At 39.8% G+C, this 27,124-nt stretch overlaps 1 protein-coding gene across 2 annotated transcripts in view; it reads left to right on the forward strand.

Moving 5' to 3' along the window:
* The window catches only part of prkcbb (protein kinase C, beta b), a 143,432-nt gene that overhangs the window by 12,249 nt on the left and 104,059 nt on the right, over positions 1–27,124 (forward strand). For both annotated transcript variants that reach the window (XM_059558362.1, XM_059558361.1), the window contains exon 3: positions 15,715–15,797. In XM_059558362.1, the coding sequence (XP_059414345.1) occupies positions 15,715–15,797 (83 nt within the window). The remainder of the gene's footprint in view (positions 1–15,714; positions 15,798–27,124) is intronic.

Consider the following 27,124-nt stretch of genomic DNA (forward strand, 5'->3'; position numbering starts at 1 on the left):
TTTTTTTCTCCATGACAGGCTGCTGGCTCCCACTGTTAATTTTTTTTTTTTTTTGTAAAAGCACTCTCTGTGTTAGCTTAAAGCCCTCAAGTTTACATTTACATACTGTATTCTTTCAATTGCTCTAAACAAGTATTTTTGGGGTGACCTTTTTTATCGAATACTAGACATCAAGTTGTTGTTGTTTTCATCTGAAAGAACTTCTTTTTTCAGTAAGCTAGGCCCTATGTGTTCAGTAAGCTTGTTTCAGTAAGCTATGTGTTTTCAAGGTTTCAAGGTTTTATTGAATGCTATCTCTATACAAGTGCAAAGTAATGCATTCTTAGTCAGTCTTTTATTTTGTAATTTTAAGAGCAATAAACATATATTGCAATGTTAAGGAATTTATGTTTTTTTTCATTCAGATATGTAAATCAACATGTATAAATTGTTAGTAGTCAATTAATGGGGAGATAATCGAAATCAAATCGGTCTGAAAAATTAATCGTTAGATTAATCGATGCATCGAAAAAATAATCGCTAGATTAATCGTTTAAAAAATAATCGTTTTCCCCAGCCCTAACTGCTATATAACTATAAAAATACCTGTAGCTTGTGTAAGGAACAGACTAACACACACTAATAGTAAAATATGCTGATATTATATTACAATAAATATTCCATTAAGTCATGGCTGATAATAAAAGTTTATACTATTTTGTCTAAAATATAAAAAATAAATCCAATTGCTACAAGCGAGTTCAGTTAACATCACATAATAATGTTAATTATGAAAATAAATAAATAAATTTAAGCTATGCTAAAGATTTACTAGTGTTATTAAATAATCAGTGTTTTTAAAGATTTAAAGTGACCATTAGATTAGGAGTAAGATTAGATTAGTAAATGTAAAACTAGAGTAAGTAAACTAGAGCAATTAAATGTCCAATATGGACCTATATGGATCTATACAATCTCTAATATCTGCCAATAAACTTTAAACAGGAAAGAAAATGATTTTGTTAGGGGTAGAAGCGTAGTCTATCTAATGGACTGTACCCTAGTTTAACTATACAAGTGTTCAGCTGAAAACTGTATAGTTACAGCTTTATACTGTATGTAGGATTGTAAGGACTGTCTATCTCTGCCTCTGCATTAAATTCAATATGGCCTATTACCCATAAGCTACAGATATATTGTGCATCCCTAGAACAGACCTTCTCAAATGATTGTTGACATGAGAAGTATCAGAAATGTAGCACACTAAACCCGCTTACAGGATGAAGAAATGTTCAGAAACATGAATGAGATTGGAGAACTAGGGCTCTGACAGAATTTAGTTTTGGGGTGAAGTGTCTCTTTAAGATCATTTTTAGCTTCAGACTGAAATATTCACAGATGGTCCAGCTGTGAGTGGAGGCCGAATCAGTGCTGCTGAGCTGCACAGGGTGAAGTGAGAGAGGCAGACTGAGGGGCGAATCTGCAGGTGTTTAGGTATTACAGTGAAGTCAGGTTCACCGCTGGGATCACTGTCAGTCGCATATTAAAAAATGGGCAATCTCAGAGTGGGCCAGCTAGGTTAAAAGCTTCCCCAGGCTATCAGTCACACTTTTAATTGAAATGCAAGTATGTTAGGACACAAGGGCTCTTTTTAAGCACAGCTACTGGCCTTACCTGAGTTGACACAGACAGGATACTCTGGTTGAATGTTAAAAAAAATATATCAAAAAAAGCAGTGAGGTATACAATTAGCCTGCTTTACCTGACAGTATATTTTTATGTGATGCAGGTCAAAAGTTTGGGGTTTGTAAGATAATATAAATATATATATATATATATATATATATATATATATATATATATATATATAAAATACATTTTAAAGACATTTAGAAAGGTAATCAAATTCATTATGTATAATTATAGAAATTATATTCATTTGAACTTTTTATTCATCAAATAATCCTGAAAAGAAATATTAAGCACAAAGTTTAATTATCAACACTGATAATGATAATAAATATTTCTTAAACCGCAAATCAGTATATTAGAATGATTTCTGAAGGATCACGTAACATCGAAGACTGGAGTAATGATGCTGAAAATTCAGCTTTAACACCACAGGAATAAATTACATTTTAAATTGCATTAAAATAGAAAACAGTTATTTTAAATTGTAATAATATTTCACAATACTTATTCCAAAAACATAATGAAATCTTACGTCACCAAACTTTTGAAACTTTACTCGCTCTGTATGATTTAATCATAAATGAAACAGAGTTGGTAAAGAATGAACAGTCACTACCGGAAACTTTATCTCAATGACTTCATTCATAATTTGAGATGTTTTACAAACCACTTGAGCTGGTCATCAGGTTCTGTTTTCTGGAAGTGCACAGAAAGACGTGAGGGTCAGGGCAGACCCCTTTTTTAGACAGCCCAGTGGAACCATGGCTGAAGTTTTTTCAGTATTGACCCTACTGGGTATTGATGCTATTGTATGAGCCTGATCGATGTTAATGCAGTGAATTCCCTCTGGCCAGCAATTTAATTGGTCTTCTGCTGTAAAACACATTGGAATATGCATATGCTTTCCACTGACTCAGCCAAGTTTTGGACTGAAAGGAGAAAGTTATGATTGAAGTTAAATGTGAAGTAAATTTAAAGCTTTCATGTATTTAACACATGATGTGAGCTGCATTTTCTTTGCTTTTTTTTTTTTTTTTTTAGATCTTGCTTTTTCTTAAGCTTCAAAATACCAAACTCTGGGAATAAATAAATTATTAATAAATAAATAAATAAATAAATTCAGTCGCTACATCTGACCTGAATGTTCTTGTTCAGTTCAGCTGATACCAAAATGCCAGAACTGCCTTAAATAGGAACAACTTTTGAAATGCTTCAGGTTTCTGTCAATCTATGATTAGCTGTTTATACTTCTGCTAAATGGGGATGGAACAAGAAATGTCTCGCTTTTGATTCATAGTGTCGCACTGATTCATATTGTACTCTATTTATGCATAATCATACATTATGTTCAACATGTACTGGCTTGAATGACAGTAGGTAGGGTGTGTAGACGGTGCTGATGATGATTGGTGAAGTAAAGACCTTTAAGAAGGCTTCAGTAAAAGTGCTGCAGTGCTCCTCAAACCCATTTAACCCATAGGACCATTTAACTGCTTGCTGCAGTTGCTAGGCAACAGGAGATGGGTAGCCTCAATACATGACTACTTATGAAGCACTGTATCTCTCTTTTTCTCACTATTTCTCTCTGTCACTCTTGTGGATACACTGTCCCAAATATCATTGCTTCTTGAGATTATACCCCATTAAATAGAATTGTTCTTGGGTCAGCATGCAAAAAAGTGATGTATCAAAGTCAACTGAACTTCCCTTTGGTGGATTCAAACTGTTGTAGTTTCAGTTTTAGCTTCCACTTGTGATTATTTAATCACAGCATCAATTTCATAAAAAAGGAAGCATTTGATTCAGATACTCTGAAGTAAAACTGTGACTAAAATCATATCTCCCATGATCCCTCAGTCATTTGAGTAGTAGTTATTGTAATATTTGGTCAGTGATATTCTTTTAATTGACCATTTAGTGAAGGTGGCATTGTGATTTTATGTACTAATTCAGACTGGATTGGGATCTCTGTAGATTATATATAGATTATTATAATAGGGAAGGAATACAATATTAAATACAGCTGTTCTGAGCAGTCAGTGATTTTATTTTGATTCTGTAAGATGAGGTGCCAGCTGTACTTGAACCACCAACTGTTATTCAAAAAACAAAAATAATAATAATAATAATTTCAAAATTGGCACCTTATCAGTTTTCTGCAGACATTTGTGAATATATTATCTGTGTACTATACTGTATACATTTTTTTTTAGATTTAGTGTATGTATTTGTATGCATGTGTGTAGAAAATATGGTCACTTCAGACAGGAACAAAATTATATGTCTGTCAAACACAAATTGAACCAACTAGACTAAATAAACTAGTCTTGTCTGAAGAGGGCCTTTAGCACTTGTACAGTGAATTTAAATAAATCAGAGCACAGATCTGTGTGCCTGGCATTGGCTGTCCTCTGATCCTGGATCAGTTAAAAGTAAAAAACACTGCTGGATTTTAACTGGATTCTACACACACACATGCACACAACCTATCGTGTGGTTCTATAATATTCTATATCAGTAATCAGGATAGCTCTGTTTATGAAGAAAGATTTACTTGGGCCTCTGTCACCACTGACTGTAGACTGAGCACACACGCTGGACTGAAAGCTGCTGTTGTCACTGTAGCCAAATGCTGCTGGGTCAAACTGATATCATTAGAGCAGTTCGAGGACTGAGCCAGGATCTGTGGGTTGTTTGGAGGTTACACTGCATGAGTGATTAGATTCCATGGAGATTATTCCTGTTTCTTCTCTTTAAATCGTTCTCGTTTTCAATAATTGCTCATCTCTCTTCCTTATATTCTCTCTTTCTTCCTTCCTTCCTTTAATTGGTAAAATTATTTTCATTAAATGGTAATAGTATGCACGATACTTTGATTTGTTTCATTGTGCTAAATGATTAGAGTAGTCTTATAACAAAGCATTTTAATTTTATGTGTTTGTATGACTGGTTGATTAATTGGGCTATTTAAAAAAATATGCTTTATTTATTTTATTCCTTTATTTGAATTTAATTTATTTATAATTCATTTAATTGTATTTGTTTTATGGCTTCAATTATGTAAAACCTTTTTGAACAGAACACTGACATTTTCAAATTACTAATGCATTATTAAAACCAAACTTTGTTCTTGTTAATATTAGTTAATGCACTGTGAATTAACATGAACTAACAAAGAATAATTACATTTGCATGAACTTTAACAAAGATTAATAAATACTGTAATAAATATATTATTCATTGTTTGTTCTTGTTACATCAGCTATTGGAATGTTTTACAGAGATTTTTGTATTATTTGAATTCTTTTTGCTGTTTCTCACTTCTGCATTATCATCCGTCCATCTGTCGTGTGTTTGCTTCTGTCCATTTCGCTGTCTCTCTGTGTGTGTGTGTGTGTGTGTGTGTGTGTGTGTGTGGGTGGCGGAGGAAGGGTTGTGTGGGGGACAGGTATAGCAGGGGTCGTGGTCCGGAGTGGGCGGTAAGCTGCAAGGAGAGACTCTTCAGCGGATACACAAGCAGTCAGTGGAGAGGCTTCTTCAAACAGATGGGATGGGTAGAGTGGAGACACGGGCCTGTCACGGGGCAAACACACACCATACACACACTCCCTCAGAACTCAACCCTGTGACTCCAGTGTAAAAATGTTTTATGCTACAGTGTTGAATAGATAGAAACTGTTCATGATGAGATGACTGATTTGTTGAAATGCTCATTTTAGCTGTTATCCTTTTGTACATTTTTGTCTCGCTGCATAGCAGTTTTGTTGTAATTGCATTAGTTTTTGTCTTTTGTGTGTTATGCACAATTTTGTGCTGTGGGCAAGTGTTTGTCCATTCAGCATATAGACATCTATGTTGATTAAGAGTGGTGAAATGTGCTTTTGTCATGTTTGTGACTTCATATAACAGGAAAGAGAGAGATTTCCGATCTATTTTTCTGTAAATTAACGTTTTTTTAATGCCTTTTTTTTAATGCCTTTTTTTTAATGCCTAAATTAACGTTATTCTGACATAAAAGTATAATTTTTCTTGTCAATAACAAAGTTACAGAGGATTTTCTGAAAAAAAAGTGACAATAGTGTAAGGTTATCACTATTGGTGACAGGACAGAGCTTGTTTGATTTCATGTCACGTTTAATGTGTCCCTTTCGCTGGACACACTAAACTATTCTGTTGTGTTCTGCAATGTCTGTTTGGTGAACAGCTGACTATTATGAGCTGATCTAGATTACTTCAGTCAGCTTTGCGCATGCACCGCTCAGAAGTGACGCACGCTGAAACACAGCAGAGAGATCAAAACGGTCATTAATGAGAAGTACAAAATGAGGATTTGCAAAGAAGAATGTCAGAGGATTTCGCTGTAAGCCAAGAGGAAACTGGTTTTCCTTTGCTAAAGTAAGGAAACTTTGCTTCCGTTGCTCCTGTTAACATACGTTTGTTTTCGCGAGACTCACCGGCGCATGCGCAGTGCTGACCTCGTGCATCATCCACCCGGACTGCTTCCATTTTACAACAGTGAGCACAAGCTAGATTAAAGTGATTATTACAGTTTGAATATGGATATTTTTCTTACAAAAACACATCATTTCACTACAGAAGGCTTTCTTCACCCCCGGAGCCGTGTGAGACACTTTTCTTTTAATGGATGCTCTTTTTATTAAAATTCTCAAGGACCGATGCAATGCAACACCCGCTGATTGCCATCAAACAGCTTGAAAGATCAAAGACAAATTTTAAAATAACTCCGACTGGATTCGTCTGAAAGAAGAAAGTCATATACATCTAGGATGACTTCAAAGTGGGTAATCTATGGTGTCATTTTCATTTTTGGGTGAACTAACCCTTTAAGCCTGGAAACCTGAGTAATCTCTCATTTACTTAACATGTTACTCCCACTGCCTAGTCATTTTAGCTAACAGCATACACTGATAAGTAAACCTCTCCTGTGATCAGTGGTGGAGGAAGTACTTAAGTTTAGTACTTAAGTAAAAGTACAACTACCCTGCAAAATATATACTTAAGTAAAAGTATAATTACTACATCAACATCTTACTTAAGTAAAAGTCATAAGTACATACTTTTAAATTTACTTTAAAGTATTTTTTTAAGTAAAAGTACAATCAGTTGTCTCAATGTCTGGGCTGTTCAATTGTAACAATCACAAACAATATCTATTGTGTACTGGAAAGAGTTGTTGTGCAATACTGACACTGTAAAAATCTGGTTATTTACTTATTACTCATTAAATAATAATTAAGCTAAGCCAATTATGACATACAATTTATTTTATTTTTACTATACCATTAAGAGCAGTAAAAAAAACTCAAAAGTACACAGGTGAGTGTTATTCTGAACACTTTAATCAAATTTGTATGACCAGTTTATTCTGCTCAACAACAGTTGCTTTAGTCCTTTACCTTGGCCTGCATGGGGAAAACGTAGCTAAAACTGCATTTGAGGCTTATACTCCATTGATTACAGAAAATCCAAAAGCATTAGGCTAATAATGTATAACACATTAGAATGAGAAAAAAATAAGCACCAAACAAAATTTGACAGGGGTGAGTGCTTCTCTTAAAACATGCAAGCAATATTGCTATTTAGAACTCTGATCAACCTAACATTAACAGGGCAAACAGAACCTATGTGAAAAACAATGAAGTCAATATAAAGGCAGATGTTACGATTGATGAGCAGAAGAAACTTCTGTCAAAAACATTAAAAATAGTAATGTGTCCAAACTTTTGGCCTGTACTGTATATATATATATATATATATATATATATATATATATATATATATATATATATGTTTGCAAATTCTAAAAAATGTCATCATATTGACGAAAAACAACTGTCATAGTGCAAAATTGTTCACAATCGAATCAAACCAAGATATAGTTTTGCCTGCATGCTTACTTGTGAATGTCAACTAAATACCCAATGTTGAATGGTAAAGAAGCTAGGGGCCGACGCCGTATTAAAAGTTTGAACATTTTTTCATCGAGTCAAAACAAACAGCTATTTTAGCCAACTACGAATGTACAGATATAGCAGTAGTTTGCTCATCTCCAAAAATGTAACGTACTAGCAAGCTATCATCCCTGCTGTGCTAATAACCAGCTAAAGAAGTTGCCCTGTTAGGGTACCACTAACTTACGTCAAACAAATATTATACTGGTGTGATATTTTTGTTATGTTGACATCCGTTTTTCTATAACAGTCATAGCACCATGTCATAGCAAGTTTGTAACTTAAATATTAATAACTAGCATTGCATGTCTTACCTCTATATGTTTCTTCAAATTTAAAGGGGAGTTTTTAAACGCCAACAGTTCTTTGCGTTGAGGTAGGCACTTGACACATTGAAAACACCAGGAGTCATTCTTTGAACCTTTAAATTCAAATAACTTGCTTAAATAAGGCCAGGGATGTCTCTCAGAATCAGAGCTGCAGGGCACAGGCTCAAGCTCAGTTGACGTTGTTGGCTCTTCGTCCATGTTTGATATTTGGTGTCCACCGTGTCCTTTTCTTCGATTTACATCAGTTCCGCTTGTGTTGTTTCAAAACGCGCACTGCGCGCGTGAGTTCTTTGACCAATCAGATCTCCGATCTGTTTCAACGTGCATTGGCCAGCAACGCCAAAACGTCAGTCGACCAAAATTTTTTTTATGCAAGATTCGGAAGGATGTAACGACACGCATTTTAATAATGTAGTGGAGTACAAAGTACAGATAATTGCTGAAAAATCTACTTGAGTAAAAGTATAAGTATGCATTATTTTTTTTACTTAAGTAAAGTATAGATACGTAAAAATTTACTTAAGTACAGTAACGAAGTACAAATACTTCGTTACATTCCACCACTGCCTGTGATGCCCAACAATGCTTATATGTTGCTTAAAAGTTTTTGAGACGTGCCAGCAAAAAAACACCAGCTCAGACCAGTTGGCTTATGCTGGTCTGTGATAATTTGGTGGTGGTTCGGCTGATGGAACAGCACAGACATGTCGTCTGCTATCGCAAATGCTGACCAACCAACATGTTTAATGCTGTGAAGTGTTGCCAGTGAAACTAGTTAAGAACACCAGTATCCCATATTCGGGTGCAGTATCCAAAACACAGTATATGCTAGTCTTTTCAGCAAAGGTAATCATTTGTTTTATTATTATTAAGTGTATTATAAACATACAAACAGTTTAGCTTACTCTTTGTTTTTGCTTTAGCTTAGTTTTCTTATAGTACTTGTACAGTGAAGCACATTTCACACGTAACCTCATTAAACTTGCCGATAGCGTACTTAGTCATCATTCTGTCAACTTCAGAAATTATTCAGATTCATTTATCACGTTTGTAACTGGCATTATCTAGTGCAGGGCAGAGTGCTAGTGCACTACACCATGTTTACAGCACTCAAAGTGTGTTTAGCTGCAGGCCGCAGCACAGAGGAGGTGGAGGCTGGTGTGTGTGTTTAGTGAGAGAGGAGAAGTTGAGGACAGCTGTGGATTGACGGCTGACTCACTGACCTCATCCCTGCATCTCTGTAAGTCAGCGTAGCGCTCAGCGGGCCGTGGTATTTTTATTTTGTGCGTAGGCTGGCCCTACTCACTTGCATAACTCCCATTACCACAGGCAGAAAAGGTGAAAATCAAATATCTTTTTTTTCTTTGTGAACAATCACTCGTATCTCCTGTTGGAAAAAAAGAGAGCATTCGCTGCCTGTCTACTGTCACTTCTCTCTCTCTCTCTCTCTCTCTCTCTCTCTCCATCATTGTTGTTCTGTTATTTGACTTAATGTTCCCGAGCTTGAGTGAGAATCACTTGTTTTAGTGGATGGAAGGTCAGTTGAAAGGTTTCTTCTCCTCTGTGAGAATCTCTCATTCAGTGTGTGATCACACGTTGCTGAAGGGATGCCATGACCCCAATTAACTTTCCAAAGACAACTTTGCTTTGTTTAGTGCATTGAGTCCTACTATGTTATTCAAATCAAGATCCAGTAAATTTGATAAAGGCTGTATTAAACTGGTAGGCAATGCTTTCCTCGAATGTTCTTATCTGTCATTATGAAGCTTGGTCATTTTCTGTTTTGTGAATCAGTTTATTCTGGAACATAAAGAAGTGATTCACATTATTAAAAACATTTTAAAAGTCTTTTATCCTCATTAAGTAATCAAAAATGCAGTAAAAACTTGTCTTACTCCCTTATTGTCATTTAATACTTGCTGGACCTTCTGGAGGAATTCAAGCAGATGATTCAGAAACAGAAAGACGAATCAAACAAAAACCGAAGGTAAAACTCTCTGAAGCTGTCTTAATCCATCATGCTAGCTATAGTCATAATTGACTTCCTTTCAGAGAAAGGCTGTCTGTGCCATGTGCACAGTATAATAAAAAAACATTGCTTCTAGGGGTATATTTAAATAACCTGTTTTAAAAACATAACCAAGAGCCACAGTCATCAGCTATGATATTGTAGCCCCAGATCTTCAGATAAAAACCTGTTCTCCTGAGCTGAGAGACGCAGGTGCTTGCAGTGTCTCTGGCGTGTATATCCTGTTCTAACAGGAAGCCCTGGGCTCCACTTCCCTCTCAGCCAGCTCAACCCACTCTGCCAAGGCTGTGACAGACATCAGCTGCCAGAGAGTCTTTAGCAGTGAAAGCCATTCTTTCTCATTATCTAGATTTCAGGAAGAAGGAACGCCGAGGCTGGTGGGAGCACCGCCATGGCTGAAGACTGGATGAGGTGTGTGTGTGGATATGTCTTTCTCTGTAATGTCTCCGAAATGAAAAAGATTAGAAAGACAGCAAGAGGGAGAAAAGGAACGAACGCCAGGTTTAATTGGTATGCGACTGATTGGCCATGCGGCCACCGCTGCCAGGGCAGTGTAAAGCTGGAATGGCAAAGCAAGCGCCAGCCTGTGCGTAGATTGAAGAGAGGGGATGAGAAAGAAAGAGGAGGATAATGAAATCGAAATATATAAAAAAAAGAGTATTTCTCTTTCGCGACTGTTCTGCTCCTTTATTGAGTGGCCTAATGTTTGGTGGGTGGAAGCCTCACTGATTGAGTTCTCTGCAGCTGAATTATATAAAGGCCATATGGGATTGAAGGGATATCAGACAATGTCGTGTGTTGTGTGGCTTGCAATGTCTCAGTGTCGTGTGTTGTGTGGCTTGCATGGGGTTTTCATGTCTAGAACTGGATGGAATAAAGAAAAAAAGAATAAGTGCAGTGATGGTCATGATTGTTGTGTTAAGATATGTTTCTGTGTGTGTGTGTGTGTGTGTGTGTGTGTGTGTGTGTGTGAGATCCACCCACTCGCTGGTGGGTTAAGGTGATGTGTGAATGTGCAGGACTGCACTACTGCAAACATCAAACACAGGAAGCCCTCAAGAGCTTTGTGACACTAATAACAGAAACACTGAGATGTCATGGTGCAGAAACACAGTAAACATTTGAAAACATTACAATACTTGGAAGAAGTGCAATATAATATATATAACGTTTTGTTTATAGGATTTTATTAAATGATAATAATTTATCTGAAATATATATATGTATATGTATAAATATATATGTATATGTATATATATATGTATGTATATATATATATATGTATGTGTATATATATATATATATATATGTATAAGTATGTGTATATAAGACAAACGTGCATCTCAAAATGTCAAGCTCCCCCAATGCCGGTCATCCTCTCATTTAGCGGATTGTTGTCAGGAATGGCTCCACTCCAGTCCACTGGCAGACACTTCATCAGTGGAGTGTGTGTGCAGTATTACTGAGAGTGTTAATGAACAAAAAAAATGTGGAGAGCAAGTAATGGCTCTGTAAGATGCATCTGTTGTTGATTTTGTGTGGCGGACAGCAGGAGTGTGTGTGTGTGTGTGTGAGTGAGTGTGCTGCTGTGATGTTCAGATGTGTTCATCTCGGTGAAGCCTCACTTTTAACAGTCCCATCAGCACTGAGTGCAGGATCAGCCCAGCTATTCCAGTTAATGTCACAGCTAACGTCCATCCTCTGTGGTTCAGTGTATGTGCTTTTGACATTGCCACAAGTTTGTGAAAACTGAAAGTTTCATAAAAACATTATGCTTTTGAAAGGAAAAAATCTATTCATCGTCATTGATGAATATGTCAAGTTGACTTTCAAGATGAAAGTCAAGTTGTTTTTAAGTGTTCATCTTTCCCTTCCTTCAGCTCGATTCAATTTAGCAGCTCTAACACCTTGTTGTGTTCATGAAGCCTTAATGATGTTGCACCATTAGGAATATCTGTTGCATGCTGTTCCAGCTCTAGTAAACAAGCACCCCTTCCTCCTTATCTGCACCTCCCTGACAGCAAAGTCAATTTCAATATCAAGATGAATGTTCCCAGTTATCTCCGGGATCACTCGCACATCTCTCATGCCCGTGAATTCAAATCACGGCTTCTCTGGCCAGACGCGGCTTGCTATAACTGGAGGCTCTTTTTAAAGGTTTGCAGTTGTCCAGAAGGCAGATATGCTTGGAAGTCGAGTGCTTGTGTGTTTGTGTGGGCGTGCTCATGTATGTGTGCGCGTTTGAGTGTGCGAGTACGTGGGTGCACACTGTTGCTGTTTGTCTGTGAGCGACCGACTGATTAGCAGGAGAGGACTAATGCTCCTAATTTTCTGAGCTAATTGAATTTGTCTCTGATCAGCATCTGCCGGTACAATGTTTGGTGTCTTAAAAGGGTGTTCGGCATGGATGTGTTTGATAGGCACTGAGCCGCTAGCATGGCATGGATATTTAATGGGCTGTTTAATTATGAAGGGCCAGATCAGTCTCGCTGTGAAGGGTCGTGGGTTGTTACATGAGCCTTTCTCTCATTCTGACCTTTTAAGAGTGCTAGATAGAGAACGAGTCAGGGAAACTCCTACTGGGCCTGATCCTTCTCCATCAGGGTGGCCGTTATGTAAGTGTATGCTCAGTAGACCCTGTGAGAGGCTGTTTAACTGAGCTGCTTGGAGATGGCAGTCTGCACTTCACCTTTGTGTTGATCTTTGATCTCTCACCAGGAGCAGAAGAGGAACTTCCTGTATCTGAACGTTTAGACCTCTTGGTAGATAATGAGAGATATATTTATATAAATATTTAAATATTAGGAACTATTGTTAATTATAAACAGTCTTGTGTTTTTTTTCTTGTTTTTTGTTTTCTGTTTTAATTTGTATGAATGAGAGTTGATCTCAAACTGGGGCATGGATTGTCAACCACTGCTGTGGAAATTTACAAAGCTACAGAATTTAAATGTTTTAATTTTTGTTTCCAATCTGGAAACCGTTTTAAGGTACTGACTGCCATCTATCAGTACGATCATTTAATGTAGACTGCACTGGTGCTAGTTGTGTTGTGAAAAGTAAAAAAAAAAAAAAGTGAAAGTGAAGTGACATTCAGCCAAGTATGGTGACCCATACTCAGAATTTGTGCTCTGCATTTAACCCATCCGAAATGCACACACACAGAGCAGTGAACACACACACACACACTGTGAGCACACACCCGGAGCAGTGGGCAGCCATTTATGCTGCGGCGCCCGGGGAGCAGTTGGGGGTTCGATGCCTTGCTCAAGGGCACCTAAGTCGTGGTATTGAAGGTGGAGAGAGAACTGTACATGCACTCCCCCCACCCACAATTCCTGCCGGCCCGGGACTCGAACTCACAACCTTTCGATTGGGAGTCCGACTCTCTAACCATTAGGCCACGACTTCCCACGATTCATAGCCTAATTTTACACTGCAGGATGTAAAAAGGTAAGTGGCGTTGACCGTTCTCAAGTGCTGATCATAGCCAGCACATCACAATTGTTTTATGAGCACTAAAAAGAGAGGCAAAAAAGGAGGTGTTTGCCAAAAGGCAAGATGAAAATCTATCGTGTTTTTTTCTGCTTTTGGCTTAGATACACAGGATTCAGCACTCTGTTTTGAAGCAATTCCATGCACTTCTAAATAGAAGTTTAAAAATCAAATGGCATGATAAATGGCAACCATTTATAACTTCAATTCCCTAAATTCTTGGTTATACTCTCAGCTGTACAAGTACTGCCATTGTCATATTTACCACATAAATGTTTTTTCTTACATTTTTTTCTTAGTAGTATCATAGTACTATCAAGAAAAAATCTGAAAAGATGTGATTCTGCTTGTTTCATGTGTTTTTTCTCTGTTTATTCAATAAAAAATTTAACAAGAAAAAGCGGGGTTAATGGACTGTAAAACTGCACGTTAACACATTATTGTTTTTATAGTGATCTGGTCCCTCCACAGATCTGCAAAAGAGCCAGTCAAGGGCCTGATGAAGGTTGTGTAGCACCATCATTTATTTATTTTTAACTGCAAGAATATTGTGAAATATGGTGTTATGTTACCCAGTTCTCAATCCAAAAAGATGTACATGCTCAAAAGAGTGGGAGGAAAATTGTTGTTACAAGGTCCTGCCTGAATATCTAATTATTATTATTATTATTATTTTTATTTTTTTAACTTGTTTCGGACACAAAGATGGAAGGAGCAAAGTTTACTGAATCATATGCTTCAGTTCTCTTCCAAATCTGTTTTTGTTTCTTTATCTCTCTTTTCTCACTGGAGTATTTGGAGTGTGTGGGTGACAATGGCTGTTCAGCCTGTCTGAAGTTGTGTTTTGGCCAGAGCTGCTAGACTAAAAGTGCAGATTCTGAAAGAGTGAACGTGAGAGACATGATGTCATTTCCCATATGAAAGCGCCTTTAACCTGCGATGCGATATTTACACTAAAGATCAAATACACACTGTGACCTTCAGTGAATAGGTTTGTTAACCTGCAGCAGGAAGAAGGATGTCCCTACGATGACTTGGTTATGTCATGCTGTAGAGGTGCCAGGGGCATTAGTAATGTGAACAGAGGGCCGCTGTATTTACAGTCCAGCACAGCACATCATTTGCATAGTTGTTTCAGCTTCTATAGTTCTGATGCAGATTGGCATGCTGCTTACAGTGTAGTGTATACAGTACAGTCTACTGCCTACTTATATTCAGTGAAACACCAGGCACAAACATAGGCAGTGATAAGCATTCATACAGCACAGTAGTGATACTAAATTGTTGTCACATATGCACTAATTATTATATTGTATTTAAAAAAAACAGAATTAAATGTTATCATATACACACACGCATATATATTTTGTGTGAGTGTATATATAGCTAGATTAAATACAAAAATGGAAATGTGTCCTCATTTTGTGGAAAAGATTTAGGCCAACATGAATTGCATGCTGGTTTATACTGGTATGGTGCTGTTCTAAAGTTGTGAATGTTTATGAACCTATGTTGAAAGACCAGAAAATGTTTGCCATCCAGTACTGCTGGTTAAGCTAGTTAAATAAGCAAAAATTATGTTTTTGTTTATCATACATTGTTTTTGTAGCAGTTAAAAAAAAAAATTGTGCTTATGGACCATTTTGATATCTTAAATGAATAAAACTTTGTGATATTTCCAAGACTGTAATAAAAGCAGTGAATTATTGCAGTTCATTGAATGAAGGGAATTTCTGACAGCTCCAAAACTGACATAAATTAATGCTATTATTTTGTTAGCAAATTTAATGTGTGAATTAATTGCCATTTATTTTATTTCAGAAAAAATTGTTGCAGTCGGTGGTGATGTGTGGAACATGAACGCTACACCAAGCAACATTTAAATGCCTATAGCACACACACATCTCTTTTGTTTCAACTGTGATGTGCTCACAGACTGGGAATCAATTCAAAGCAAATAATTATGTAATAAACAAGCAGTCATGGAGCACAAGTACCACTTTTTGTTAAATGGTTGTAGTTAGGCCTCATAAAGTGCTATATTGTGATGCAATGTATGTGAGGGGTGTTGGGTGTTGGCTCAGGTTGGGTCAAAGGGCCTGACATGAAATCAAATAGGATCTTTTTTCATAGTAGATGTATGTCTGTCAGCGGCATGAGCTCTCAGACTCTCACTGTTTTTCTAATCTGTCTGTTTCTCTCTTCTTCCTTCTCTCAGTCTGCTGCTTTGTGGTGCACAAGCGTTGCCATGAATTCGTCACCTTCTCCTGTCCCGGAGCAGATAAGGGTCCTGCATCAGATGTGAGTACAAAAATCTCTTCTATTTCATTCCTTCCTCCACTCTTCTGCTTTTTGTCTATCCTTCTCTTTGTGTGTTAGATAGCTGTGGTGACGATAACCTCTCCGCTTCAGATTTCCTCCTGGAGTCTTCTTCTCTGCTAATTTTGTCTCTGGCCCCTGAGTTATACAACCATTTAAATCAACAAATTACCCAGTCTATAGTGACAGCTATAGGAAGCACGTCCACACGGGGGCCCAGAGCTCTTTTTTGTTATTGTGGTTAAGAGTGAACGTAGAATGCCAGCTCAATCACATCATTACAATTACTACACACAGGAACAGGAGGGAGAATGAATGGCGCTGTGCAGTTACGGGAAATGGCTTTGCTCTTTGAATCGGTGTAATTATGAAAAATACATTTCTGCTTCACTCTCAGCCACTTCTCGATTCTCTGTCTGTCTAAACTAGCATTTTTCACCAGGGGTTACATAAAAAGAAAATCTGAATTGTGAACAAAACTCTCAAGGCAAAACCATAGCAAGCAATCATTTAACTGCATCATCCAGAAATCAATAGGCACATGCATAAAAAAAAATAAAAAATAAAATATCGATAGAGCATTATATATCATTGTCCTTGTCAATGCGATATGAGAAATAATATTTTGGAGCTAAATATCGATATTTTGATTAATGAAATAAGGCGCTCTTAATAGATTTCCCTGCTCCCAGCACGTCACTACTTTAAAGTGGTGCTCCACACACGGATGAGGGAAATGTGAACATAAGTTAACTAACCTAAGAAAAAGAGGTTTTTAACAGAATGGTGGACAATCATAGATCCCTCATCCATGTATAAGTCCAAAGTCTGGACCCACTTCAGCTTTCATACCATTGATGGGACAAACAAAATTAACAAAGAGTATGCCATATGCAAGAACTCTATTATTTCAATGTGTTTTAATGTCTTGCCAGTGAAACATTTAATTTGTCTGCTGTTTTGACATGCTCTATATTGCTCTATGCTCTATGACATGCTCTAGCCTGTCAAATAGCACCTGATTACTGGACTAAGTTATCTTTCACGTCTGAGTGTGCTAATACTGTCAAAAACACACATGGTTTACTTATAAACACAGCTAGTTATGTCTAAAGTGAATGTAAACAGTTGTATATTGGATGCATGCAGCTCTTAAAGTGATTTAAGAGGTTGAGTAAATGAATATAGAATTTAATTTTTTTCTGCCTTTTTCAGCAGTTTGTACTTGAATAAAGAGAGAAAACCTGCTCTTAACCTTTTTAACAGGCATTTTGTTTTCATATTTAGATATCGTGATGTACCGTGATATTATTGTTATCATGGGCTATATATCATATCATATCGTATCGTATCATATCATGAGGTACCATGTAATCCCACCCCTAAAAAACCTGTAAAAGCCATGAATCGGACCAATCTGGCTACTTTTTTATTCAAAGTATTTAAAATTTCTTCATGCTTTAATGAAAAACTTCTTGACCAGTTAAAACGTACTCGGTTACTAAACGTAACCTCGGTTCTCTCTAGAAGAGCGAACGAGTACTGCGTCTTAGCTAAGACGCTACGGGAAAAGTCTCTTTTCACGAAATACTGAAGCAAAAAATGATCCTTAATTTTGTATTTTTGTAAAGCGCATTTGCAGCAGTACACAGCCATAGGCGAGACGGCTCGTTCGCTTTGTGGCTTCGCGCCCTTCTTGCCACTTCCCGCCGAAACGGGTGTGGCCCAACCTATAAAAGGAGCTTGAAAAGGCTGACTCACCTGATTTATTTCATCGCCGAAGCGAACCAGAGTGAATCGTACGCACGGCAGAGAACGCAGTACTCGTTCGCTCATCTCTGTGACAGCGCGCTTTCATTCTTGGAAAAGAACGCGGGGCAGTGAGCGTTTTCGTGGGACGCAAAGAGGTCCACCTCCGCCATGCCAAATCTCTCCCACAACAGCCGGACTGTTTGCGGGTGTAGAGACCATTCGCCCGTAGGAACATTGCCTCTGGACAGCCTGGGACCCAGATTCTGCAGTCCAGGCACATGCACTGCTCTCAGCGAGCGCACGTTGCGCTGAGCCCAAACCAGGAGGCGTTCCGTCAGCCTGCACAGGTTTCGGGAGCCGAGACCGCCCTGGCGATTTATGTAGGACACCACGGACATGTTGTCCGAACGGACTACGACGTGGTGATCCTTGATAACGGGACAAAAGCGCGTCAGCGCGTTCTCCACTGCCAGCATTTCCAGGCAGTTGATATGATGGAGCTTTTCCCGTTCTGACCATAGGCCAAAGGACGGTCTGCCTTCGAGCAGGCTCCCCATCCCGAAGTGGAGGCGTCCGTCGACACCATTTTCACACTCGGGGAAGTCCCCAGGCTTACACCTGATCGGTACCGAGCCTTCAGCCAGAACTGCAGGGGGCGCATGCGGAGCAGGCCCAGCCGCAGAACCGGAGATGCTGAGGCCATGAGACCCAGCATCTTTTGACAGTGTTTGAGCGACACGGTCGCGCCGCAGCGGAAAGAACTCGCTGCGCGCTGAATGCCCATCGCGCGGCGTGGTGACAGCTGTTCCGTCATGGAACACGAGTTCAGAACTATACCCAGAAACAGGATCGTCTGACTGGGGATCAGCGAACTCTTCGCCCAATTGACACTGAGGCCGAGCTTCTCGAGGTGATCGAGTAAAACGGCCCTGTGGTCCACGAGCACCGGTCGTGATCGGGCCAGAACCAGCCAGTCGTCCAAATAATTCAGCACTCGTATGCCTCTGAGTCTGACAGGAGCGAGCGCTGCATCCATGCACCTCGTAAACGTACGAGGAGCTACGGACAAGCCGAATGGCAGGACTGTAAACTGGTATGCCTGGCCCTCGAAGGCGAATCTCAAATATAGCCTGTGGTTTGACGCTATCTGTATTTGAAAATAAGCGTCCTTCAGATCTATTGACATGAACCAGTCCCCTATGCGAATCTGCGCGAGGAGCTTCCTGGTCGTGAGCATTTTGAAACTGCGTTTCATCAATGCCTTGTTCAGCTGTCTTAGATCCAGTATGGGCCTGAGACCCCCGTCTCTCTTGGGCACCAGAAAGTATCTGCTGTACAGCCCCCCCTCGCTTTGAGCTTGAGACACAGGCTCTACAGCCCCTTTGCTCAACAGTTTTGATATTTCGGCACGAAGTATGTGTGCTACTTCTGTTTTGACCGTAGTTTCGACGCGCGCTGAAAAGCGTGGTGGGCGTCGAGAAAACTGTAGCGAGTAGCCTCTGTTTATAATGCCTAGCACCCAATCCAAAACCCCTGGAAGCGCTGACCATGCATATGCATGAATGGCTAAGGGCTGGATGCGAAACGCGTTCTGTTGACTGGGCAACGGCAGCGCTAGAGTGTGCTGCGCATCTGAGGCGGGGAGCGCGCTGATCACAGCGGGCAAATCGCTCTTCCTCGACCCCGTTCCGTGGGACTCGATATATCTGTGAGTAACCGTGGGCTGCATGTGTGCACATTTACCACTTTCAACTCGCTGTCTGCCTGTGCAGAATGTACGTGCACGGGCCTCGTTTTTACAGAAGCCCCGCGCCGTATGTGACATAGTGTATGTGGGCACTGGGAAGTGGGCACGTTTACTATGCGGCGCGCTCGACAGATCTGTGTCGATCTTATGTGCGCTAGCCCTGTGTGCAGGGCTGTGCTTAAATGTGGAGATGGGCACTGGGTAGTGGGCATCGTCACTGCATTTATAGCACCATCGGCCGTGGCCGGACGAGCGTGCACGGGTTTCGTTTTTACAGAAACCACATGATGTGTGTGACATAGTAATTGTGGGCACTGAGGAGTGGGCACGCTTACTATGCAGTGTGCGCCACCGACTTGAGTCGACATTATGGGCGCAGGCCCTGTGTGCAGGGCTGTGCTTACATGTGGAGATGGGCACTGAGGGGTGGGCATCGTCACAACATTTATAGCACCATCGGCCGTGGCCGGAACACCAGAAAAAACACTCTTTTTGTGAAACATCTTGGTAGCCGTGATAACGTCTTTTGTGTGCAGGCAAGCGGGCACTCGTGCAGGCTTGCGCATTGCAGAAGACACTGAGGCAGTCACAACTCTTGGAACTGCAACAGCGGCGCGCTTGGGTGAGAGCTCGGCCGCAGTGGAACTCGAACACCGGCGCTTTCCCAGCAGTGCTAGGATGCTTTCAGGGCTTCTGGCTTCTGGCGGCGCGGGGCCTTGAAGAGCGAGAACGGCTTGAAGAGCGAGAACGGGGTCCCGAGCTGCGTTGCTGACGCTGTCGCGATGACGCAGCAGGAGGCGGTGGGCGTGACTGAGAGCTCTGTGGGGCCGGTCTAGAGCGTCTAGCTGCAGAACTGGAGCGCTTCGGCAAGAAGTGCTTGAACGCCTGCGAAGCTTTCTGGTCCTCGGCGAATCTCTCCACAAACTCGTTGACGGAAGATCCGAAGAGGCCGGCAGGAGTTAGCGGCGCGTCAAGGAACGCAGCGCGCTCAGACTCCTTGATGTCAGAAAGCGTCAGCCACAAATGCCTCTCAGCCACCGTAGCGGAAGCCATAACCCGTCCCATGGCCTGTGCAGAGGACTTAGTAGCGCGGAGGGAGAGATCCGAAGCACTCCTCAGATCCGCGAGACAGATCGCTTCAGGTCCCATCTCATCCAGCTTGCGGAGAAGATCGCCCTGGAAAATCTGTAGCGTAGCCATGGTGTGTAACGCAGACGCAGCCTGCCCAGCAGCAGAGAATATCCGTGCGAGCAGCGATGACGTCATGCGGCAGGCTTTGGATGGCAACGCCGCCTTAGTCCGCCGTCCAGCAGAGGGCGGGCAAAGGTGCGCTGCTATAGCCTGTTCCACCGGTGGAAGTGACAGGTAGCCTCTGTTCTTAGCACCGTCCAGTGTGGAGAATGCTGGCGAAACAGATGAGCGGATTCTCGCAGAGAATGGAGCGTCCCAAGCTTTCGCCACTTCTTCGTGAAGCTCAGGAAGAAAAGGGGCGTGCTTTGAGCTTGAGAAAGAGCGCTCATCCGGAAGATAGCTACCATCCAGCCAGGAACATGAAGGGGGCGCTGGTGCAGACCACTCGAGGCCGAGGCTCGCTGCGGCCAGCGAGAGTACACGCATCAGCTCCTTATCGATGTCCCCCCGTCTGCTGGGCCTCTGACCAGCGGGCGCGAGATCCACGGAGCTTGCCCAACCCTCACAGCCCGAAGCAAGCAGAGAGCACATGTCTTCTTCCTCCGACGCGGGCCTGAGATCCACTTCCTCAGATGACGCGTCGGCAAGCAGCAGACGCTGAGCATCGGGAAGCGATGCAGTGGAGGCCGGCGAAGCGGAGGGAACCGGCGAGCTCGGCCGAGCTGGAGGCGGTTCTGGTAGGCGCTGCGAGCGGCGCTTCTTACGGCGCTGCGGGGCAGCGGATGATGCAGGCTTCGAGAAGGATGCCAGGCGAGTCCTCAGAGTCACCATAGGCATCAACTCGAAATGAGGGCATCCGCCATCAGCGAGAGCGAGCGCTGCATGGTCTTCACCCAGACAGGAGACGCAGATGACGTGACGATCTCCTTCGCTGAGCTGGGCTCTGCACGAGCCGCACGAGGGCATCTTTAAAAAGACGCAGCTCTTTTGTGAATGTGCGTCGCAGGGCGAACACACACACAGGATATAACAGAGCAAGGATGTAAAGGATATGGGCGCCGGATAGCGCAGCAGGAACGGCAGTGGAAGGCGGCGATGCCAGCGGCTTCAGGATGGCTCGTCCTGCTGATATGCTCTTCCAGACGGCGCTTGCTTCCTCGTGATCCAGCGATGCGTGAGCTTCGCTGAAGAGATGAAAAATCAGGTGAGTCAGCCTTTTCGAGCTCCTTTTATAGGTTGGGCCACACCCGTTTCGGCGGGAAGTGGCAAGAAGGGCGCGAAGCGCCCTTATTAGTCTGATGTTGCATCAGCCTGCGCTCGATAGGCTGTGCAGTTGCCGCAGAACAAGCCAATGAGCGAACGAGCCGTCTCGCCTATGGCTGTGTACTGCTGCAAATGCGCTTTACAAAAATACAAAATTAAGGATAATTTTTTGCTTCAGTATTTCGTGAAAAGAGACTTTTCCCGTAGCGTCTTAGCTAAGACGCAGTACGAGAGAGCTCTCGTAAGAGAACTATATTTTATAAGTATACATATGTAGTATAAATCCAATCCATGCACACTACATCTACCATCTTGGCATTATCATGGTGTCACAGTTCTCTGCTATTTATGCATGCATGACTCTTCTCCTTTGGCCTCATGGGAAAGTAAATGTAACATATGTGACCCTGGAGCACAAAACCAGTCTTAAGTCAATAGCCAAAAATACACTGTATGGGTCAAAATTTTTGATTTTTCTTTTATCTTCTAAAAATCTGTTTAGATTCAAGATGAACATCTTAAGAGGCAGTGTAGAGAAAATAAATCTCTGATAGCCGAGGCACTCCATAATTAAAATGTCTTTATTGCAAAAATGACATGTCCTAAATGGACAACTTTAAAATGCCCACGCGTAGCGGCATGGGGCCTTCTTCAGGGCATAGTGAAGCAGATAAAAAACTGATCTTATAATGACAAAGACACACAGGTAGAAGCAAACACGCAGGTGCTGACAATCAGTATTGAAGGTCTGCAGGTAATTACTAGGACACCCCTCTCACATGGTTCTCAGCACTAAAGCTATTAGTCACAATAATAAACAGAAACACAGGCAACAGAGAGCATGCATATATATTCATGCATACATTGCTAGGGCACGCCTCTCACATGGTTCTCAACCCTGAAGCTGTTGGTCACAATAATAAACAAAGAAGCAACAGATAGCATGCATATACATTCATGCATATATTACTAGGGCACGCCTCTCACATGATTCTCAGCAATAAAGCTGTTGGTCACAATGTAAGCAAAAACACAAGCAACAGGTAGCATGCATATATTCATGCATACACATGAATACACATTCATGCATACATATGCATACACACATACAATATATATGAAAAGAGTAGTCACAGGATAGAACAATATTACAAAATCACAGAAAAGGTCTATAATCTATCTCCTCATTTAATCCTGGATAGTCCATTGCTTTGAAACTCCATATCCAAAAGGTTTCACGTTGCAATAACTGTTTTAAAATATCACCCCCACGTATTTATATTCTGATTTGAAGAGACTATCTTAGAAAGACATTCGATTACATTGGCATACCATAATCTTGTCGGACTATTGGAGAGAAAAACGCATTCCAAGGGGGCTGAGCATCAAGAAATTTCCCTCTTTTGGTATAGAGGATGTTGCTTTCCGAGATAAGTGGGAGGCCATCCTAAATAAATGCTCTCTTGATCTCATCTTGTTAATCATCGAGAAAACAAAAAAAGAAAGAGAACAAGTGCAGGAGAGAATACGTGAACTGAGAGAAGAGACATCAAAAAAAAAAAAGATGACATACAAACAATCACATTTGAAAATAAATTGAAAGAAAGCTTGGAAAAATTTACTATGGAGTTAAAACCGTATAAGCTGAAAAAAATCAAGAGGGATGAGAGAGACTACAAAGATGGCAACGTCTACCAATGGAAAGAAACTACAAGACCACAACGCTGTCAACGATTTGTGTCCTTCAACCTAAGTACAAGTGGAGAGGAATCTGATGTTACACACATGTCCGAGGATTTTTTGGAGGACCAAACACACTCAACAGTTTGAGGTTGAAAATCGACTTGGAAGGGAGGAGGAAGAAGAAAAAAACCAGAAGAGGGAAAGGTCGGTCAAGTTCTTCAAAAACCACGTTGGAATCTTCGGAACCAAAAGAAGAATGCACGGTAATTAATATCTCAAAAAATATATTAACTCAAGACTCTGTGAATGTGCTATCAAAAGGATTGACTTTTTCCCCTACAAGTGAAGCTAATGCATTTAAAACTAAGGTGGACCTTTTTAGGTTCTACAGAAACCTTCATTTGAAGGTATGGTACCATCAGTCGAATAAACTCTTGAACAGCACACCTGAATTGAACTTTGATACCACTCATGATGCCAAGAGACATTTTAAGCCTAAGTCAAACTTTATGCCTATGAGTTCTAATCACACCTTGATTGCTTTTACCAAAAAGGTTTCTCATGACGTAGACAACATGTTTGACAAAAGACAGAACTGAATAAAACATAATCTTTCAAAACGCAAAAGAGATGCACTGAATTCTCTAACAAAGAATGAGCAGATAATAATAAAGCCTGCTGACAAAGGGGGTGCAGTTGTAGTAATGGATAAATGTTCATATATTATTGAAGCACAAAAACAACTAGGAAATAATATTTATTATGAACAATTGCAGAGAAATCCAATTGTAAAAATGAAAAATGAACTGAGGGACATTTTATCCTTTGGTTGAGAGCAAAAATGGATCTCAGACAATGAATTTGCTTCTTTTTTTTTCTTTTTTTTTAATTGGAACAAAGAACACAAGGTTATCACGGATGTTACAATATCAGACACAAAATAATTCCAACATCTTGATATACAATATCACAGTTTCCTCAATGGTTTACATACATAATACATTTTTCCCACAACTTGTTACATTTGTCGAATTTGAGCCTTAATATAAATGTTAGTCTCTCCATACTGTATATTTCGTTTACGATCCCTAGCCATTGATCCTTCGTTGGAGGGTCAATCTGCAACCATTTACGGGTTATTGCTTTCCTACCGCTTGTTAACAATATTTTTAATAAGTATTTATCCTTGTCTACAATATTTCCTGGTATTTTACCTAAATATATAGTAGTGAACGAAAAATCAACCTCTACTCCCAATATTTTCCCAATCTCTGCCACTACTCCTTGCCAAAATAATTTTATTTTTGGACATGCCCAGAAAATATGATAGTGATTAGCCATCGGGGTTTCACATTGCCTCCAACAAAAGCCACGGCTCTGTGAGCCTGTATGAAGTGCTGTTAATTTGGGAGTTATAAAAAATCTTACTAAATTCTTCCATTCAAATTCCCTCCAGGATCTTGAATTTGTGGTATTTGTCTGTATCACACATATGTCTATCCAGTCTTCATCTGTTATTTGTAAGTCAGACTCTTTCTCCCAGTTTTGTTTAATGTATATTGTTGAATGATTCTTGGAAGCTTGCATACTTCCATACAATCTAGAAACCAGCTTTTTGTTATATTTTAATGTGTACGCATTTGAAAATATTGTAATTAAATTATGATATTCTGGCAGTGTACTTTTAATTTTCTTGTTAAAATAATCTCTGACCTGCAAATATCTATAAAAATCCTGCTTATCTAGTCCAAATGTATTTGAAAGTGTCTGATAACTCTGTAATTTCCCATTAGAGATGACTGAACAGTAAGATGTGATACCTCTCCAAACCCACTGTTTAAATCTCTCATCTACTCTAGCCGGCTCAAAACCTGGGTCAAATGCAATCCAACTTAAAACTCCAGTTTGATCTTCTAATTTAAGTTTCTTCAATACTCTGAACCATACCCTCAGTGAAAATACAGTCCAAGTACTCAATCTGTTATAGCTCCTTTCAGCTAGTTTTTTATTCCCAAGTATCGACTGTATAGGTGTTTCTATCTGTGAAACTTCTAGGGTTTTCCATCTTGATTCATAGCTTGGTATACACCAACTAACTAAGGGTTTCATAATAATAAAGCTGCATAATAATAGTCTTGGAGACATGATAGAGCGCTCCCTCTTCTTTTGTCAACTGTAAAGTTTTAAACTTTATTTTTTTTAGGTTTTCTACCATTCCAGACAAACCTTGAAATCATACCATCCCATTCATTAAATTGTCTTTGCAATACTTCCAGAGGCAGTGATTGAAAAAGATAAAGTATCCGTGGTAGCATGTTCATTTTAATTATTTCTATTCGATTACTCATGTCTAATGGGAGCAGAGTCCATCTAGAAATATCAGATTTAATCTCTTTATTAATAGGACCATAATTACTTTCAAAGAGTTTCGCTATTTCTTTTGTTAGAGTTATCCCCAAATATTTTATTGACTGAGATTTCCAATTGAAATCATATTGTCGTCTTATATGCAGATTGGGTCTAAAATTATAAATAAGGGTTTGAGTTTTTTGTATATTTATTTTATACCCAGAATATAAATTATATGTTTTTAAAAGGGTCATCAATTTAGGAATACTCGACTTTAGATTAGTCAGAAACAACAGGACATCATCTGCATACATACAGATCTTATGTTCATCTCCCCTAATCGAGATCCCCTTTATCTCTGAATCCTCTCTTATTGCTTGGGCCAAAGGCTCAATGAACAGGGCAAACAGAGCCGGACTTAAGGGGCAGCCCTGACATGTTCCTCTTTCCAAATAGATTGTTTCAGACAAGTGACCATTAATTTTTATCCTAGCTACTGGTGAGGAGTATAATGCTTTAATACATTGAATAAAACTGTCATTATTAAACCCGAATCTTGCCAATACCTGATACAAGTAATCCCATCCCACAGAGTCGAAAGCTTTCTCAGCAGACTCATCAACATTGCGCTTATATTTTCTGTTACAACATGACTCATTACTTGCAATGCTCTCCTTATATTATCCTGCGTTTGCCTGTTTTGTATAAAGCCAGTTTGATCAAGATCCACTAACTCAGGGATTATAACCTCTAATCTCTTAGATAAAATTGAAGCAAATATTTTATACTCCACATTTAGGACTGATATCGGTCTATATGAACTGCATTCCTTCTTATCTTTCCCTTCCTTTGGAATAACTGAAATTACCGCTTCTCTCCATGACCGAGGGGTTTCACCTATTCTTAATATATAATTAAGATGGAAGATCTAAAGAATCTAAAAATCTTTTTATAGTTGAAGTATTGGCCCTATGAGGTTGAGTATATAAATCCTTGCAGTATAATTCAAAAGATTTTTGAATATCTTTTAATCTATTACATACCTTTTGGGTTTTAGTGTTTCTAATTTTATAAATTGTATTTTTTGCCTGTTGTTTCTTTATCCTCCAAGATAGAAGTTTCATTGCTTTAGGTCCTGTTTCATAATACCTTTGTTTAGCAAATTTGATCTGTCTCTGTATTTCCTCATCATAAATTCCATTTAGGTCTCGTTTAACATTTCTTAACCGAATCAGTATCTGTGGATCTCTCTGTTTGCTGTGTCTGAGCTCCAAGTTTTTCATTTCTTCCTGTAAAGCTAATAATCTTTTTTGTTTCTCTTTTTTATGAAAAGCAGTTAGAGCAATAATTTTGCCTCGAATTACAGCCTTTGCGGCATCCCACA

The sequence above is a fragment of the Carassius carassius genome, chromosome 9 (assembly GCF_963082965.1).
Source record: "Carassius carassius chromosome 9, fCarCar2.1, whole genome shotgun sequence".
Taxonomy (NCBI): domain Eukaryota; kingdom Metazoa; phylum Chordata; class Actinopteri; order Cypriniformes; family Cyprinidae; genus Carassius; species Carassius carassius.